We start from the raw sequence: 16,034 nt of genomic DNA, 5'->3' as shown, positions 1-16,034 counted from the left end.
AACTACAGTTATGGCATTATAAATTATATACAGAATTATGAATATGACATCTTTCAAAGGTGCTCAAAACAATTTGTTCTAAATTTGAAAGGGATTTGCACATCCAGCTCTTCAGCCCCTTTGACAGCTGACATATATTAAAACATATATTATAGCCTCCCTCTCTACTCTGCCCTGGTGAGACCGCATCTGGAATATTGTGTCCAGTTCTGGGCCCCTCAGTTCAAGAAGCACAGGGAACTGCTGGAGAGAGTCCAGCGCATGGCAACAAAGATAATTAAGGGAGTGGAGCACCTCCTGTATGAAGAAAGGCTGAGGGAGCTGGGGCTCTTTAGCTTGGAGGAGACTGAGAGGTGACCTCATTAATGTTTATAAATATGTAAAGGGTGAGTGTCAGAAGGATGGAGCCAGGCTCTTCTCGGTGACAACCAATAATAGGACAAGGGGCAATGGGTATAAACTGGAACACAGGAGGTTCCACTTAAATATGAGAAGAAACTTCTCCTCAGTAAGGGTAACAGAGCACTGGAACAGGCTGCCCAGGGCGGGTTGTGGAGTCTCCTTCTCTGGAGACATTCAAAACTCTCCTGGACACATCCCTGTGTAACCTCATCTGGGTGTTCCTGCTCCAGCAGGGGGATTGGACTATATGATCTTTCAAGGTCCCTTCCAATCCCTAATGTTCTGTGATTCTGTAATATACAGGTAGGCTCAATACCACGGGCGCTCCAAGTATGCATGCAGGATATCTCTAGATAGTGGTTTGGGTTTTATTTTTCAATATAACAGTAAAACTGGTGCTGCAGCTTCAAACTACTGACTCTGCTTTGATGGTCTGGAAGTCTGGTTTTATAGATCCATAGCTCTACAGAGAAAGCTCCAGTGTCAAGAATGCAGGAAGACAGAGGCCCTGCATTTCTGTTTGCTCGCTGCAATTGAAGGGAAGCATCCCCACAATAAAACAGTTGGAGAATTAAAACAGAATTTAAAAAAATAAAAATAAATTAAAACCAAAACCACAATAGCGTACAAAAGCTATGCTACAAGTAGGAAATAGAAACGTGATGGTAAGAATCCTTATTTTAGAAAAGGAGAGTAAGAAGAGTGATTGACAGATGAGGAAGAAGCCGCAAGAGAGAAGGAAAGACACCTAAAAGACAGAAACCTTATTTCAGTCATCTAGGTTTCAGCCCTGGTCTCCCCTCTACAAAAATGAGGATAGTGATACCTCCATGGCAAAACTCTGAGATTCAAACCGTAATGTTGTGCCATACTTCTGGGTGACATGGAGGAATACAGTTTCTCCATCCACTGCACTTCCTCTAGGAGTGCCTTGAAGATGACTACATTCAAGATCCTCCAGACTCTGATATTTTGCTAGTGAATTTCATTACTACCTGAGACAGATAAGATCCATGTATCACTATGTGTAAATACAAAGCAGGCAAAGGCCTCTTCTGGAATCACAGATATAAAAGGTTGTGTTGTTTGTTTTATAAGAAGATTTTATCCCTGAATTATTATTGAATGCGCATCCCACTATTTCCCATTACTGACATCCTCATTTGCTTGAAGGAATTGCCCGAATGGAAATCAAGGCAAAAGTCACAGGAGAGGAGATATCATGTTATATCACAAGTAGATGCAGGACAACTAAGTATGTAAAAACTTGTCTGACCAGTTCACAGCATGCAAGATTATGATGAAGTTATTACACTTTATCTCATGGCTCACTTAAACTTCAGACCATAAAGTAATCAGGACCAGGAAGACTTTGTTCACTGTGAAAATTAATTCACCAGCCTCACCTGTTATGACAAACACGAGGGAAAATCAAGCAATACTGATGACCGCCATTTTTATGTTGTGACCTGGTAAGACAGTTTGAAACTTTTATTTAAATAAAGCCTGCTGCAAATATGATTTTCCTTATTTGCGTAATCTGGTCTATTACAAAGTACCTTCACTTTGGTGGCTGTCTGTCTTATTACATGTTCCTTGGCTTGGCACACAACTTAAGTTTCAGCCTCTGCCTCTGCTGACTCATGCGAATCAAAACACTCTCCCTTAACTACTCAATTAGACAAGTACTGCTTCCCCAAGGGCCATCACGTACATTTATTAAAGTTGCAGTAACACACCATACATTTCTTTTGCGTACTTCTTTCCTGAAAACTATAGATTTATATTTTGCTATGTATTTTCTGTGACTTTTACATGTCACTTCTGTCTTGATGTGCAGGCACAATACCTTCATAAATCTTACGTTACAGTTTATGACCTTATTAACCAAAAGTGAGGTAACAAGTTTTCTCATGAGCTCCTCCAGGAAGAAACTATGAATTTTCTGATTCTGCACTACCTGACACATAGTGAGCATTATGAAAGAGAAAGGAATAATTCCTACAGTCAAAACTGTCACCCTGACAGAATGTATGTATCCACACACTGAGAAGGTTTCAGGACTTCACTCCTGTCTTACCAAGGATATCACTAGCATCAAGTACATTGTCATAGGTGCATAAAATGTCTCTGAGACTTCACATTATTTGCATCATAAAGTTGACTACCCATGCATAAAGCTTATATACAGGGGTTCTGCAGACTGGCACAACGCTGCTGAGAAGCAGATTTTACTTGCTAGTCTGCAAATAGGGCGCAGGGTTGATTCACAGCTGCTGGAAGAGCTGCAAACTTCTGGGCAGTTCTGTAAAACATTTGGCCTGTAATTTGTCTTCTTGATCACCACCACAATTATGACCAGGTCCCAAACAGAACAAGCCCATACAGTCCAATATGAGATTGCTGTAGGGAGAAGAGGCTTGATCAGAGCTGTCTCCATCTCAGTCAGATGCTTTTTTTTTTTTTTACCTTGGTCTTCCAGGAACAGCATAAAATACACAATTACATTCTCACACTTCACATCTGATTTTAAATCTGATTTAAAGAATGGTAAACTTTGGATTACACTAAGGATTTTGAAAGCTTTATGGTATTAATAACACTGATACAGCGAAACAGTGTTTGGCTGGAGAGTGCACATATTTTAAACAAAACAGTTGGAACCTGTTAGAACCTGTCAGTTTGATGTCCAGAGTACATTCAAACAAGGATAGATATCATTTCCATTTTATTTGTTCAAATATCCAATGATTTACTATAGCTTTATTAATGAAGTATCAGTCAGGAAAAAAAAAATATAAGGTTTGGGTTTTCTGGTTTTTGTTTTGTTTCTTTAAAAATGCTCTGAACAATACCACTTGCAAGAAAACATGTATGTAACAAACTGAAGAGAAGGCTTGTTGGTCAGAACGATTGGTTCTGACCAATGCATTCACAAGCAGTTCATAAAGCGTTCACAAACAGATAAGACACTGAAATAACCACTGATGAAAAGACAGCTGGGTTAACACTTTCAAAAGACTGCTGATTCAGGAGCCTAAATTCTTCACATGACTTCCACATATCTGAAAAAAATTACAGTAGGCCTCAATTCTGAAAAACGAATAAAGTGCAATATCAAACACACAAGGAATTCAGTCAATGGTGACATAACTAACTGTCTCCCTAACTCAGCTACAAGAGGAATTACTATGTATGCAACTAAATGACACACGTACTCAACAGTTTCAGCAACAGGGAACACCACTCAAAGAAATTCCCATTAAAATAAGTAAAAGAACATCGGCTCTGAACTGGTGTGCAGACAACTTATGTGCTCAGTCATCAATGTATGGCACACACTACAGACTTCTTTTTTGTTTGTTTAAGGTATATTGGTTTTGCTTACTCACACAGCTACTTACCAACAAAACCAACACAGAGAAGATTTTGCTTTTTGCACTGCACTGGGCTATGACAAACAGAAGTCAATTGTACCTGATCTATTTTTCTATACCATACTACCATTATACAGTGAGCGCCTTTCAAAAAAAGATCAGGGCCCCATATTCCTACTAAATTATATATACAAGTAGGTAATATGGTAGCACCTACCCAAGGCATCTTGCAACAAGTGCGCAAAGCAGACACAAAGAATGAGCCTGAACTGGCAAGGACAGGATAGGAACTTGTCTAGGTCATGGTGTCTGGACTGCTAATGCACCATGGAATTGTTAAAAACCAGTTTAGCTGACTTAGAACTTCAAAACCTTTCACATGGCCTTATAAAAATGTATATGCAAAGCAATGTCCTAAATATGACCACTAAACCAATACGCTTTTTAAAGTAATAGGTATTACTAAATATCTATATAAATAAACAAAGTATTACATAAAGGTCATCAGAAAGCGCTACAAGGTAGAAAAGTACTGTCACTTGCTTCTGATGCAATGGGTAACATTTCTACAAAACCATTGTGCGAGGTTAATAAAACTCTTCCTTCCCCTTTCCCTCTCTCATCTCAGAGCCCTGACATGGATCCCAGAACTCGCTGGCACAAAGAGTAAAAGTGTGGAATAAAACTTTAAAATCTCAGCCCAGTGATATTAGTATGTACTATTAACCCTATAGATCATGCCTGTATTTGATTATTGCACCGGTAGTGCTTTAACCCAGCTATTGGTAAAGCAAAAAGCTCAAATATAATAATACAGTTAATATCAGCTTTCATGGAACTATACAGAAAAATCCTGTAGTTCTCCAAAAGCGGGTGATCCCAAACATTCTTAAAGCTCAGAAATAGCCATGAACTAGATCATAAGGGTTGTCTCTCTAAACCTGTCAATTCCTTGAGGAGAAACAGCACATCATGCAAAGCATCAGGACCTCCAAATATCTCTGACAAAATTGCCTCTCCCCTTGAGATCTTGTGTTAGGGACACCAAGCAAAGCTGGACTGATAGGATGCTGCTAAGCTACCGCTACAGCCTTTCACACTGGCAAGTATTTTCCTATTATTTCTTTACCTCAATCTGCTGTTTTTGACTTGTGCTTGGACTGTAATTTCTTGAAGACAAAACCATAATTTTGCTTTATATAAAAATATACCAAACAATACTAGGTCTTTTCTGTGATTTGGAGTCCTTGAACATCCCAATAGTTAGGATCAACTACAATTTTACAAGAGTGTTTCCGTTGCTGGGGTGAGTCCAGTTTTCAGGGACAGATCATGCTCCTTCAACACCACACTGACTCTGCCAAAACCAGAGAAATTTGCTTGAAGTTCAAAGCCACCATATTACGCTTCTTCCTGCAACCACTTCTGACTGGAAAGTCAGTGCATCCCTTCTTCTGATTGAAGATAACTGTTCTGACAGTTCTGATCAGTTTGTTCCCTGCTTTGCATGAGAGCAGCTGGGCGAACTCCAGAGAGATGCAGGTCCTGAAGATGCTTTGGAGTCCTAGTGACACAGGAGCTCAACGATCCACCAAAGTGACAAGAAGAGGGAAGGAGGTGGAGTGGTGAGAATAACAGCAATATGGATATATGAGAAATAATAACAAGAAAAATGAAAGAAAAGTTAAAACAGGCAGCCAGGACTTGAAGACGAGGTGTGTAACAGTGGATTAAGAAGAAAAGAAGTGGGCCATGAGGTCAAATGTTCAAGAGATGCCAAGGCACTATGAGGTTACAAGGAAAGAAAAGGCAAGGAAACTCAGAGGAAAAAAAAAAAAATCCTCAATAAATCAAACTAGAACAACGTAAGAAAGACAACAAAGTAGACACAGCATGAGTGACCTTTAGCCTTTCCTTTTCCAACACATTCTCAGACAGTTTTCAAAGATCATGGGTCAATCTCACCTTGAAATAAAGGGAGGTTGACAGATATCATGAAGTCTTATGCAATGAATAAACACGGTCCCAGCAAGGAAACTGCACTTGCAATAGGTCTGTGTAAAGATCTGTAGCAGGACACTTCATTCACGTAGCCTGCTAGCATGGCCAACATCAAAATCTTACGCAATCCTGAAAAGTTCATCCTATCATTTCTTGACCATCTTGAAGTCAGATCAGAAGAAGAAAGATGGAGAATTGGCAGCATGAAGAGAGATGACCAAGAGGAAACTAAAAGCAAACAAGGAAGGAGAAAGCACTACTGTCTCGCTAGCTTTTAATCTGTGAAACAAAGCAAAGCAATTCCAACTATTTCCTCATCACCTATGCAGAGAAGGTATCAGTCTTCCCTCCATGTCTCCACCACCACATCTGCTTCATTGCTACCACGTCACTATCTAAAGATACTTAGAAGTATTAACACTGACAAACCCATATATTTTTAATGGCATTTGTACATTTTAAAGGACAATGTACTAAAGAATGAAGTGTTCTAAAATGCATAAGAAACCCTCTTCCGCCATGACACAAGGCTTGACACATATTTATTCTGTAAATTAGTGAAAGATACTAAGTTGGAAACACTAAGTATTAAATTTGCCAACTCATCATTTAAGATATAGAGATGTAATGGGGGCTCACTGTTCAAACAATGCAGACATTAAATTTATTTGGTAACATCTAGCCATTATTCACACTTTTTTTGTTCCTGCCTGTGATGAAATTGCCCAGCAGGACACCAGAAACAACCAAAATGATTCTATTGTCTGGAACAATTAAATCAGCTCAAGTTAGCCAATATAAGGCAGAATTGGCTGCCTGCAAGCCTCCAATGGAATCAAACTTTGCCTTCTTTAATTCTAAAAGCAATAGTCTTTCTTTACTTCTGTTCTTCAAAAATTCACGCCCTACAGAGTTCAGTGGGGAAAAACGCTTAGAAATGTGTAGCATTTCTCTAATGCTGCTTCCAATAAAATAAATGTTAAGCTCCCATTAGATTTAATGGGAACATGCCAATATCACTACATTTTTTAGCTGTGCTATTCAGAAATAGGCAAAATCTTGGCTTCTGCAACTCCAGTTAAATCACAGCAATGATAATTTAAGATGTTTTAACTCTTAGAGGAATGTAAGTGAGAGGACACTCTGAAATCAACTTTACTAGCAATTTAAGCTACTGGCTGTGAATAATGATAAGAGTAGATAATAATTCTGCAGATGTTCTTACATCATATTCATTTGCATTTTGCTTTACTAAAATATAGTGCAAAGTACATAACTGCCATTAAAGTTACCCAATCTCTAGAATTATTTATTAGCTTTACGGTTGCAGTTTCATATTAATATTGCCGAATATACTTCTAAAATCTTTTAGTGACTGCCTGCCAAATAGGAAAGCAGTCACTTACAAATGCAAGGTTAAAACTTTTAGTCAGCCTTCTGTAATGACTGCTTTACCCCCAAATGGTAGAAACCCCTGTAACTGCTACAATTGGCACAACTCAAAAGGGTACCTGAAATACCCCCATTCTTCAGATCTTGCTCTGTCTGGCTTCTTGAGAGAGACAAAAGGGTTTGTTTGGTTCCACTTTCTCCCCGCCCCCAACCTGGCAGTTTTCCAAGCTGTCTCCGGCCTTCTGATCTTATTCCACATCTGGATAGTTCCAGCCCTACCTTTCCATGCGGATGGAGGGAAAGTCTCTTCTCAGTCCTCTCTGACCACAGATTTCCCATTACTTGCATAACCCATCATTTCCAAAACCTCCCTTACCAGGAACTGCAGATGTCCTTCTCTTACAGTCTAACAATTAGGGTGAGGGAAAGGGCCTAGGTGAAGCAGAACTAAATTAAATCAGACAACTCCAAGCAGAAAGGATCTCACCTCTAATTTTTTACAAATTGCATTCATAGCCCTCTTTCAAAAGCTGAAAAGCCCTCCAAAGTTTATTTAAATACAAGTTTGGTTAGGGAGTAGAAACTAATCGCACTTAGATGCCAAGTCCTTCAATTCCAACTTAAATCAAATCCTCATTTCGGCAGTATTTAAAGAATTCTGGACAGGGAAGGCAGAGATTTAGTTCTGATGGCTGAGGGGAGCAGAAACCAGGCTTGCCATGTGCAAGATTTTCAGAAGAATAATAAATCAGTGAGAGTAAAATGAAAGTAAAGGACGTTGTTAAACGTTATTTATTCTCAGTTTTCCCTTGGAACACAAGCCGTAGTTGAAGAAAGAATTTAAACACGTCTGCATGAAATCCAGTGAACCCAACAAACCCAGTGAGATCAGTGGTTTGCTCACAACCATGAAGTTCTGCATAGTGTCTATGGAACCGACTGAGCTGAAATAATGATATGCAGTCTGAAAACTGGCACAAGAAGGACACGCAGGAATTGTTTCACCCCATTTGGAAATTTGTTAGATTCTAGCTTTGAACTAACACCTATGAATTGGACAGTAACTGGTAACTTTTTCTAACAAATACTTTCTACAGAGTTCAGTAGAATTACTTTCATTATGTGGAACTTTTCATCAGTACTAGTATCAGTAACAGTAGGACAAGATTCTGATCAGTCGTGGGATTGACTCCCTGACCTACATGTATGTTAATTTAGTGCTGACTGATTGCATGCTTTACTACACACTTTTCACGCCCTGAGCAATTTCTTTTTTCACATTTGAAGTGAGACTTCAAAAGCTATACACTGAGCAAAGCAGGCAAAAGAAAAAAAAAATAAAACAGGTCAGTGAGCAACATACGGCCTTCAACGAGTCAATTTGCCTATGCCAGCTCATCCCTGTCTCCTACACGTGTAGCTTTCTGCTGTTGCCAAAAGGGCAGCTGGAGTACGTGGGGCAGCAGCAACTAGCCGTCACCCTCCTCCAGGTTGCCCTCCATGCCTCATTTCTTCTTGTCCCCACTTTGCCTTTTCCCTCTCCCTGCAGCAGCAGCTGCAGAGGCAGCTTCCCCCCCCCTCCATTGCTTCTCAGGAGGCTGGGAAGCACTGCAGGTAAGCAGGAGCTGTTCAGAGAGAACATTTCTAGCAGGGAGTAGGAGTAGATTTATGCAGCTGTAGAAAGGCATTGATAAAAGATAGTGGGTGAGCTGCGTTGGTGACTGTACCACATCCCCAGCAGAGAGGGAAAAGAGGAGGCACAGGAGGGAGACAGGCTGGGGGAGAAGGCAAGGAACACCCCTCTCTCTGCAAAGTGCTCTCCAGAATCTCTCCCCTCCTCTCGACAACCGCCCACCCTCACGCTGAGTCCCGGTGAAATCCTGCTGATCCCCTGCAGCTCACTCACCCCCCAAACCTGACAGACCTTGCTCAGTGACAGCCTTGTCATGCAGAAAGGTATCGAACAGGACAGCAATTTCCCTTTCATTTCAACAACTACTTTTCTGACAACAATGGTTTTCAGCAGCCCAGGAACTGCAGTTCACATGAGATGTAAAGCTTTCACAAGCAAAATCTTAAGCCTTTCAACACCATCAGCACAGATAAGTTCAGCCGGTAGATGAAAATAAAAATGAAAATACACTACAATCGCACTCTGCTAACCCAATGCCAACCAGCATTGGCACAGCAGCGTGTGGCACAAGCAGAGGTTAACGTGCAGGGGGACCTGCACTAAAACAATAACAATTCCACTCTCTGTCTGCCAGCTACAACAGATCACCCACTGAGTGAAAGGAGTTCCCATTTCAGAAAAAAGAAAAAGAAAAAAAAAAAAGCAACTCTGATAAACACCTAAGCAGTCTTTTCAGTTAATTCAGATTAGAGGCGTTGGGAGGAGAACGTTTAACTTCTCACATCCATGGAGAGCTCACTGGATCAAGAGAGTTTTAACTCCTCCCCTGCTGTTGCCTTTCTGGATGTCTGTGGGCACCTACTTCTCAATTCCCAAAAGAGAAGGAATATTGACCTTTCTCTAAAGAGCTTTCAGATTTTCTAATGTATTACATACTTGTTACCGTTATTTCTCTTATGAGAGAGGTGGGCACCATGACATTCACAGCTCCGCTAACCTAGGTGTCCTAACTGTATGCACTGCAACTTAAAAACCCAGTCTTTCAAATAGGAAAATTTCTTCAGTACTAGACTGTAAGCATGATGTAAAAACACGTAACTCAACAGTTCAACAAGTATGTAAAACAGTGTACCTCTTCTCCACGTCATTTCCCATAACTTATCGACTTGTTTTTGAGATATTATATGGCACCATTGCATGACTAACTTCACATTGATAAAATGGAAATATTAAAGGATGCTTTCAAAAAAGTATCATGTTTAAAATTTAGATCTTAAGAAGCAGCATCAAAGAGAAAAAAAATGGTATGAAAGATATTTAAGACTAGCAAAAAAAAAGCTCACTGAAATCCTTGTTTTATTTTTTTCCTGACAGTGTTAGGGATTTTTTTAAGACAGTAGAAAATTCAACTTTTCATTAACCTAAATATTGCTGTAAAATATTTTTAGTGGAAATAGAGGCTTTTCCTGCTAAATGTTGTCGTGACCTGACTGATTTAGTGAGTTCTGCTACTTAGCTCACAAAAGGATTTCTTAGGACGACTCAGTAGGTTTTCTCGTGTCCAGCTGGGCTAATGGCTAAGACCCTCAGATGGAGTCTTTGGCACAGGTCCAATTACACTGATTTCATCTATCATCAGCTCTGGAAAGTGGACTTGAACTCAGAACCCATACTACCAATCATCCAAACACAAGCATTAATGGTGCTAATTCACAGGAGCGTAACCACAAAGCTAAATACAAATGGAATTTTCCTTCCCAATTTCAGTTCTACTGATTAAAATGTAACTGCAGTATCAACTCAAGTGCAACATCTACATATGCCGTATGTAAGGAAACTAGATAAAGACATACTTTATTATTATCAGGATTACCCAACTCAAATAATATAGCCACAGCTTTCATGTTGTTTGTTTTTCAATCAGAACTTGCAATTTGTTTATTGCTCTATATTGCATATTTTTCAAAGTATAAGTTCACCAACATCCTCTTGAATACTCCGTGCCATTCTATATAATTTTTATGCATGTACAGAAAAGCCTGTAATGTCATAAATCCAAAGCTCTCCTTAAAACTGCAGTGTATCCATGACTAAAAAAAAATCTGCAAAACTGACACTTTTACTGTGCTATGTCTGTATTGATGCACCACTGGAAAAGCAGCCATCTTTTTAATTGTCACAAAACCTTTTTAGAAACCCAAACAAATATTTTTATATTGATCTTTAAAAGAAACTTTTTTTTTAAAACTTCCATCCAATAAAATCTGAACCACCAGTTTTAGGCCACAACTTTGATTTACTAAATATACATATTTTCAGGGATTAAAAACATCATAAGGTCAAAAATCATTTTTGCAACTGCTGAATACCCTGTAGATAAAAGGAACCAGAGTTTTGCATATTTATGTGATTTGTCTTAATACAATAGATGCTATCATGATTTCAGGCTTTGTACTTGTTTATCATTAGTGTTTCTACTGTAACCATGGAATCAGTATATAGCACAGGCTTAAGATTGAGAAAAATACCCAGTATTTTCCTAAAAAATTCATCTCAGAAAAAACACAAGGATTTGCACAATGGCAAAAACCAACCAAAGTAGGCAAGCTAGCTAAAACCAGTTTCTTTATATGGAAAAAAAAATTCTTTGCAAGTCCTTTTTTGCATTTTGGACTTCTGACAAGAACCTAGAAATATATTACATGGTAAGTAATGTAACCTTGACCCCAGTGCAGATATTATAAAACAAATATTGAAATTTCCTGACCAAAATACATAATGTATTATATGTGATCTAAAGCACTAAAGCTATTAATACATTGACAAGAGCTGTTCTCAGCACATGAGCATTTTCTCAAACCTATTTAACTAGTGACAGTCCAGTTCTGCAAGAACTGTTGCATCATTCTGAAGGTGAAGAGGGGCAGCATTTCAATTACCCCCAGTGCACTGAACAAGTATGTGGTTCCCAGTTCAAACTTTCAGGACTGCTTAAAGGAAACCCTCAGAATGGCATAAAAAGACTTCATGGTCTCCAAGAGTGTTTCTTAGGCCGCATTTACTTGATATTTCAGGCAGGAAGAAGGAACGAGCGATTGCTACTTTTAATTTGCTTGTTATAAAGTTGGGAAAGTATACTACAAAAATATCTGCTTTTAATGCCAAGAGTGAAATGAAGAAATTAGTCCTCTTATTAAACAGAAGAAATTGACTGTATCGTACCAGCAGATCTTAGCCCAACATTGGTTTAGGCCACGTGCATTTTCCTTGTACTGTGAAACCCATTCATTTCACAGACAGCTTCTCTTTTTCAGGTTTTAATGTAGATTCCAGACACTGATGAAGATACCAATAAATCTATTTACTTCACTATGGACTCCGTTGAGATGTCATGGCCACAGGCCTTATTTTAACTTGGTGAAATCTGACAAAAAACCTGTGATTTTGAAAGAGCCAGTTCTCTGAAGGTCTCTATCTGTTAACAATCCAATAAACACTTGCTAATACAAGTACAGTGGAACATTCAGTAAATGTAGAGATTCTGGAAAGCATAAAGCACAGTTCCACAAATACTTGTCTCCTCACCAATTCCAACTGTGATACAGGGATACACTGTGTATTATATGTACCATACAAACACAATCCAAGCTATGAGGATTTACAGCACAAAAATGAGGTAAGTGATCCTTCAGAAGCTGCTTTATATTGAGCTGACCAGTTATAATCCACTGCCATGTCCTCAACTGTGTCACATCCACAGACAACAAGCATAGTCACTCCCTCGTCTCCTCCCACCAGTGAATGCTGGACAGCAATGAATCCTGGTGCAATAAAACACAGCATTTATTTGATTCAGCTATGTAGTTCCTCTCAGATCATGTTTACAATGGGTCTCAATCTGCTAAATTCCACTATTTATCTACGGAACGTGTTCAGATGTTCGAGTTCACCTTAAAAATCAGAGCCAGGATGCACCCCAGCACACCAGCCCCACCAAAATGCAAACTGGACGTCTGCAACCTGCAACGTCCTTCCAGATTTGGCGACATGCTCAAAACATGTACCCCACACAAAAAGAACATACAAAATTATTATTCACTAAAAATCTGTGATGTCCTCTCCCCACTGGTCTCAAAGATGTGCCCACTCCTTATTTGCAGGAGAGCCACAACTTGATTATCATTCAGTCCAGGTAAAAGACATCTGCAATACTGCTGCATTTGTCTTTTCCTGATTTGCCTATTTTTCCTCTGCCTATCACCCAGTTTTACCATCCAAGCTTACTAATGTGTAGCTTTTACAGAGCATCAGAATAATCTAGCTCCTAATTATCACCATGTAACATATGTAGCAGAAGTTAAAAATATTTTAAAGTTGCAAACATAAAAGTTTCAACACTAAAGTTATTCAGCTCCTAATCAGCATAAATGGAGCCTAATTCTTTCATGCCTTTCCATCATTCTGACATCTCTTTATACCACTGCATTAAGTAAAGAAGCCCCAAAGAATCCATGAAACTCAGAGCAATTAACTCTCACTATTTTGACTTGGGTGCTGGGTTCTTTGTCTGCTTGCAAAATACATATTGCCCTGACTAGTATCCTCAACCATATCAACTAAATACACAAAAAGATGAGCATACACATTTCAGATGGCTGGTCAAGCAGGGCACATTTAAAATCAGAAGATGGCTACTACTGTTTTATTATACATCCTATTTAAAGGGTATACCATTTAACTGTTTAACTGCAGAAACATGAAATGCGCATATTCGCAATTCCTGTGTTTCTTTTTGTTTATTTGATTTTTCCATATTAAATCATAGAACCTGAGGATGTCAGACCAAGGCTTTTTCAGCTTTTTTGTACTCACACTGAGCCATGCTACCCTCTGGGTCTTTAAGACGCTGTAGCTGTCAAACACGTTCTGTATACAGGCAACAGAATTTGTCTGGTTGGGGCCAAAATCCATCAGGACCCTTTTTATCAGTTTCATGTATTTGAAGAAGCATTGCATTAGCTCTACACATAAAGAAGTAGATCATCTGGGGGAAGGAAGGAAGGAGGAGCATCAACATTGATGCAGTGAGCTTTCAAGTGACTTGAAGACCCTGAAGTCTCCCGTACCAGAGTCAGGTCTGGATTTTTAAGGCTTGTAATTGCTAGGCTGACCAAGAGCATTCACACTGAAATTATGAACTCAGTCTAAGTACTGGATCTGGGCTTTGCAGTAATGTTCTATTTGGATGCACTTGGTTAGGGTTTTTCAAACACAATAAGATAATTAGACTTGTATTTATGGAAGATAATTTCAGAAACTCAAGTGGTAATTATACATCTCTTACTTAGATTCAGCATATTTTTCTTTCCTCCCTTGCCTGTAGACCACATGCATTAGATATACAGTAACCATGACTATCTCCATATAACAAAGCGTGGAAATAACGAAAAGCCTTCAGAGCCATTACATGCCCTTGGCAACCCAGCTCTGCAAGACAGATGTTGCACTGAGGGCCATGGCACTCAAAAGCATATGTATAGGCTGTATCTTACAGCGTGAACACTCACCCAGTCCTCGAAGTGGCGGCTCCCGTTCTGCAGCAAGTCCTCAAACTGTATAGTGCAGTTAGCTACAAAATCGTCGTACCCAATGGGGGCATCATGGAAAACAGCCATCTCTATCTTCCTGCCATTACAAACGTCAGTGACAAATTCATCGTTCCAAGCAGGACTGTTGGTCTTTTGCTTGGTTGAGGTCTGTCCAATCCTGGAGTCGTCCACATTGAGGGCTATGTAAGGGTCCAGCAAAAAGGTCTGTGGCCTGGGACCCACCGCATGCCTCAGAGACCACGCTGTGGGCTTCAGATTCACCGCCTCACAGATCTTGATTTTCAGCAAGCCATTGAAAACCACCATGGCTGGATGGCTGCACGTTTTCCGAGATTAAACACTCACACAACGCACTCGCACCAGGAGGGAGGGAGGAAGGTCTCGCCAATAAATAGGAGGGCAGGTCTGGGAATGGGCGAGCAGGATACAGTGCGGGTCTCTTCGCCTTGCTGCTGCTGTTACCTTTGATTATTTAGCCTTTGCTCTTGCGACACCCAGTGAATACATTTATTTTCTCGCCCGTTTCTAACGGAAAACAAGGGAGGGGGGCCGCCGAGGAGGGGGAGGCGTCCGCGGTGGCAGAAACCCCCGAATGCAATCAAAACCCGAGCATAACAGATCCTTGGGGTGAACAAGAGCCTTCTCCCTTCACCGAGACCATAATCCTGGATCAGTCTTTGCAGAGGAGGCAGAGCCGCGACCCCAGGCTCCTGCACACGCCAGCCCTGCCCGTGCGCCGCACAACAATACACACACACACACAAATCAGAAACACCGGCCGACCCACCAGCCCTGCCTACTGCACAGCCTCCGCTCAGCAAACATCCAGCCGGGGACCTTCCATCCGCGCCGCAGCCCGGAGCCGCCCGTCCTGTGCCGCCGCCTCCTCCTCCTCCGCCGCCGCCAAGGCCAAGGACCCAGCGCAGCGACCCCCGCGCATTGGGGGGCGCCGGCAGCGGAGCGGGCCGCGCGGGTCTCGGCGGGCTCCGGGCTGGGCGGCCGCCGCCCTGGCGATGGGCAGAGCCGCCGCCTCCCTCCCTCCCGCCGGCCGCCCCTCGCCCGCCTCCCGCCGGCCGCCTCCTTCCCTCCTTCCCTCCCTCCGCGCCGCCCGCAGCCCCAGCCCGCCTGCCGGTGCCGCTCCGCCGCCCGCGCCAGTGCAGGAAATGCGCAAAAGACGTCAGTGTGTGTGTGTGTGTGTGTGTGTGTGTGTGTGTGTGTGCGCGCCGGCAGCCCCGTCCCTGCGTGCGTGTGTGTGTGTGTGTGTGTGTGTGTGTGTGTGTGTGTGTGTGTGTGTGTGTGTTAGTGTGCAGAAAGTTTTGCCGGCGGGGGGAGCAGCGCGGTGCGGCCCGCCCGGCCTTGGGGTCGGGACCCCCGCGGGCCGCGCTCACCGCCCCTCCACACCCGCCGGACGGGTGTCCGCGGCGGCCTTGCCCCGCCCGCCCGTCCGCCCTCCTTCTTTTCTCCTAACAGGATAAAGTGGGGACCCAAGCGTGGAAAAAACACTCCGGGCCGTAAATAGCTCGCCTGGCTTTATTAACGTGCTACCCCCGCGGTAGCGACTTCCCCCGCACCGGGCACCGCAGAGCTGCCCGCCCCGCGCCCTCCTCCCGTGACAGCACC

General features: G+C 41.7%; 1 protein-coding gene across 3 annotated transcripts in view; it reads right to left on the bottom strand.

Annotated features, from left to right (window-relative positions):
- The window catches only part of PRKCE (protein kinase C epsilon), a 303,779-nt gene extending 288,346 nt beyond the window's left edge, over window positions 1-15,433 (bottom strand). For all 3 annotated transcript variants that reach the window (XR_014183564.1, XM_082047948.1, XM_082047949.1), the window contains exon 1: window positions 14,373-15,433. Coding sequence is in view for 2 of the 3 variants with exons in the window: in XM_082047948.1 (XP_081904074.1) it covers window positions 14,373-14,720 (348 nt within the window). In the remaining variant the exon portion in view is untranslated. The remainder of the gene's footprint in view (window positions 1-14,372) is intronic.
- Between the last annotated feature and the right edge of the window lie 601 nt (window positions 15,434-16,034).

This window comes from Streptopelia decaocto (genome assembly GCF_964273445.1).
Source record: "Streptopelia decaocto genome assembly, chromosome: 3".
Classification (NCBI taxonomy): Eukaryota; Metazoa; Chordata; class Aves; order Columbiformes; family Columbidae; genus Streptopelia; species Streptopelia decaocto.
Note: the sequence above shows the minus strand (reverse complement) of the source record. Positions and strands in the feature narration are given on the sequence as shown.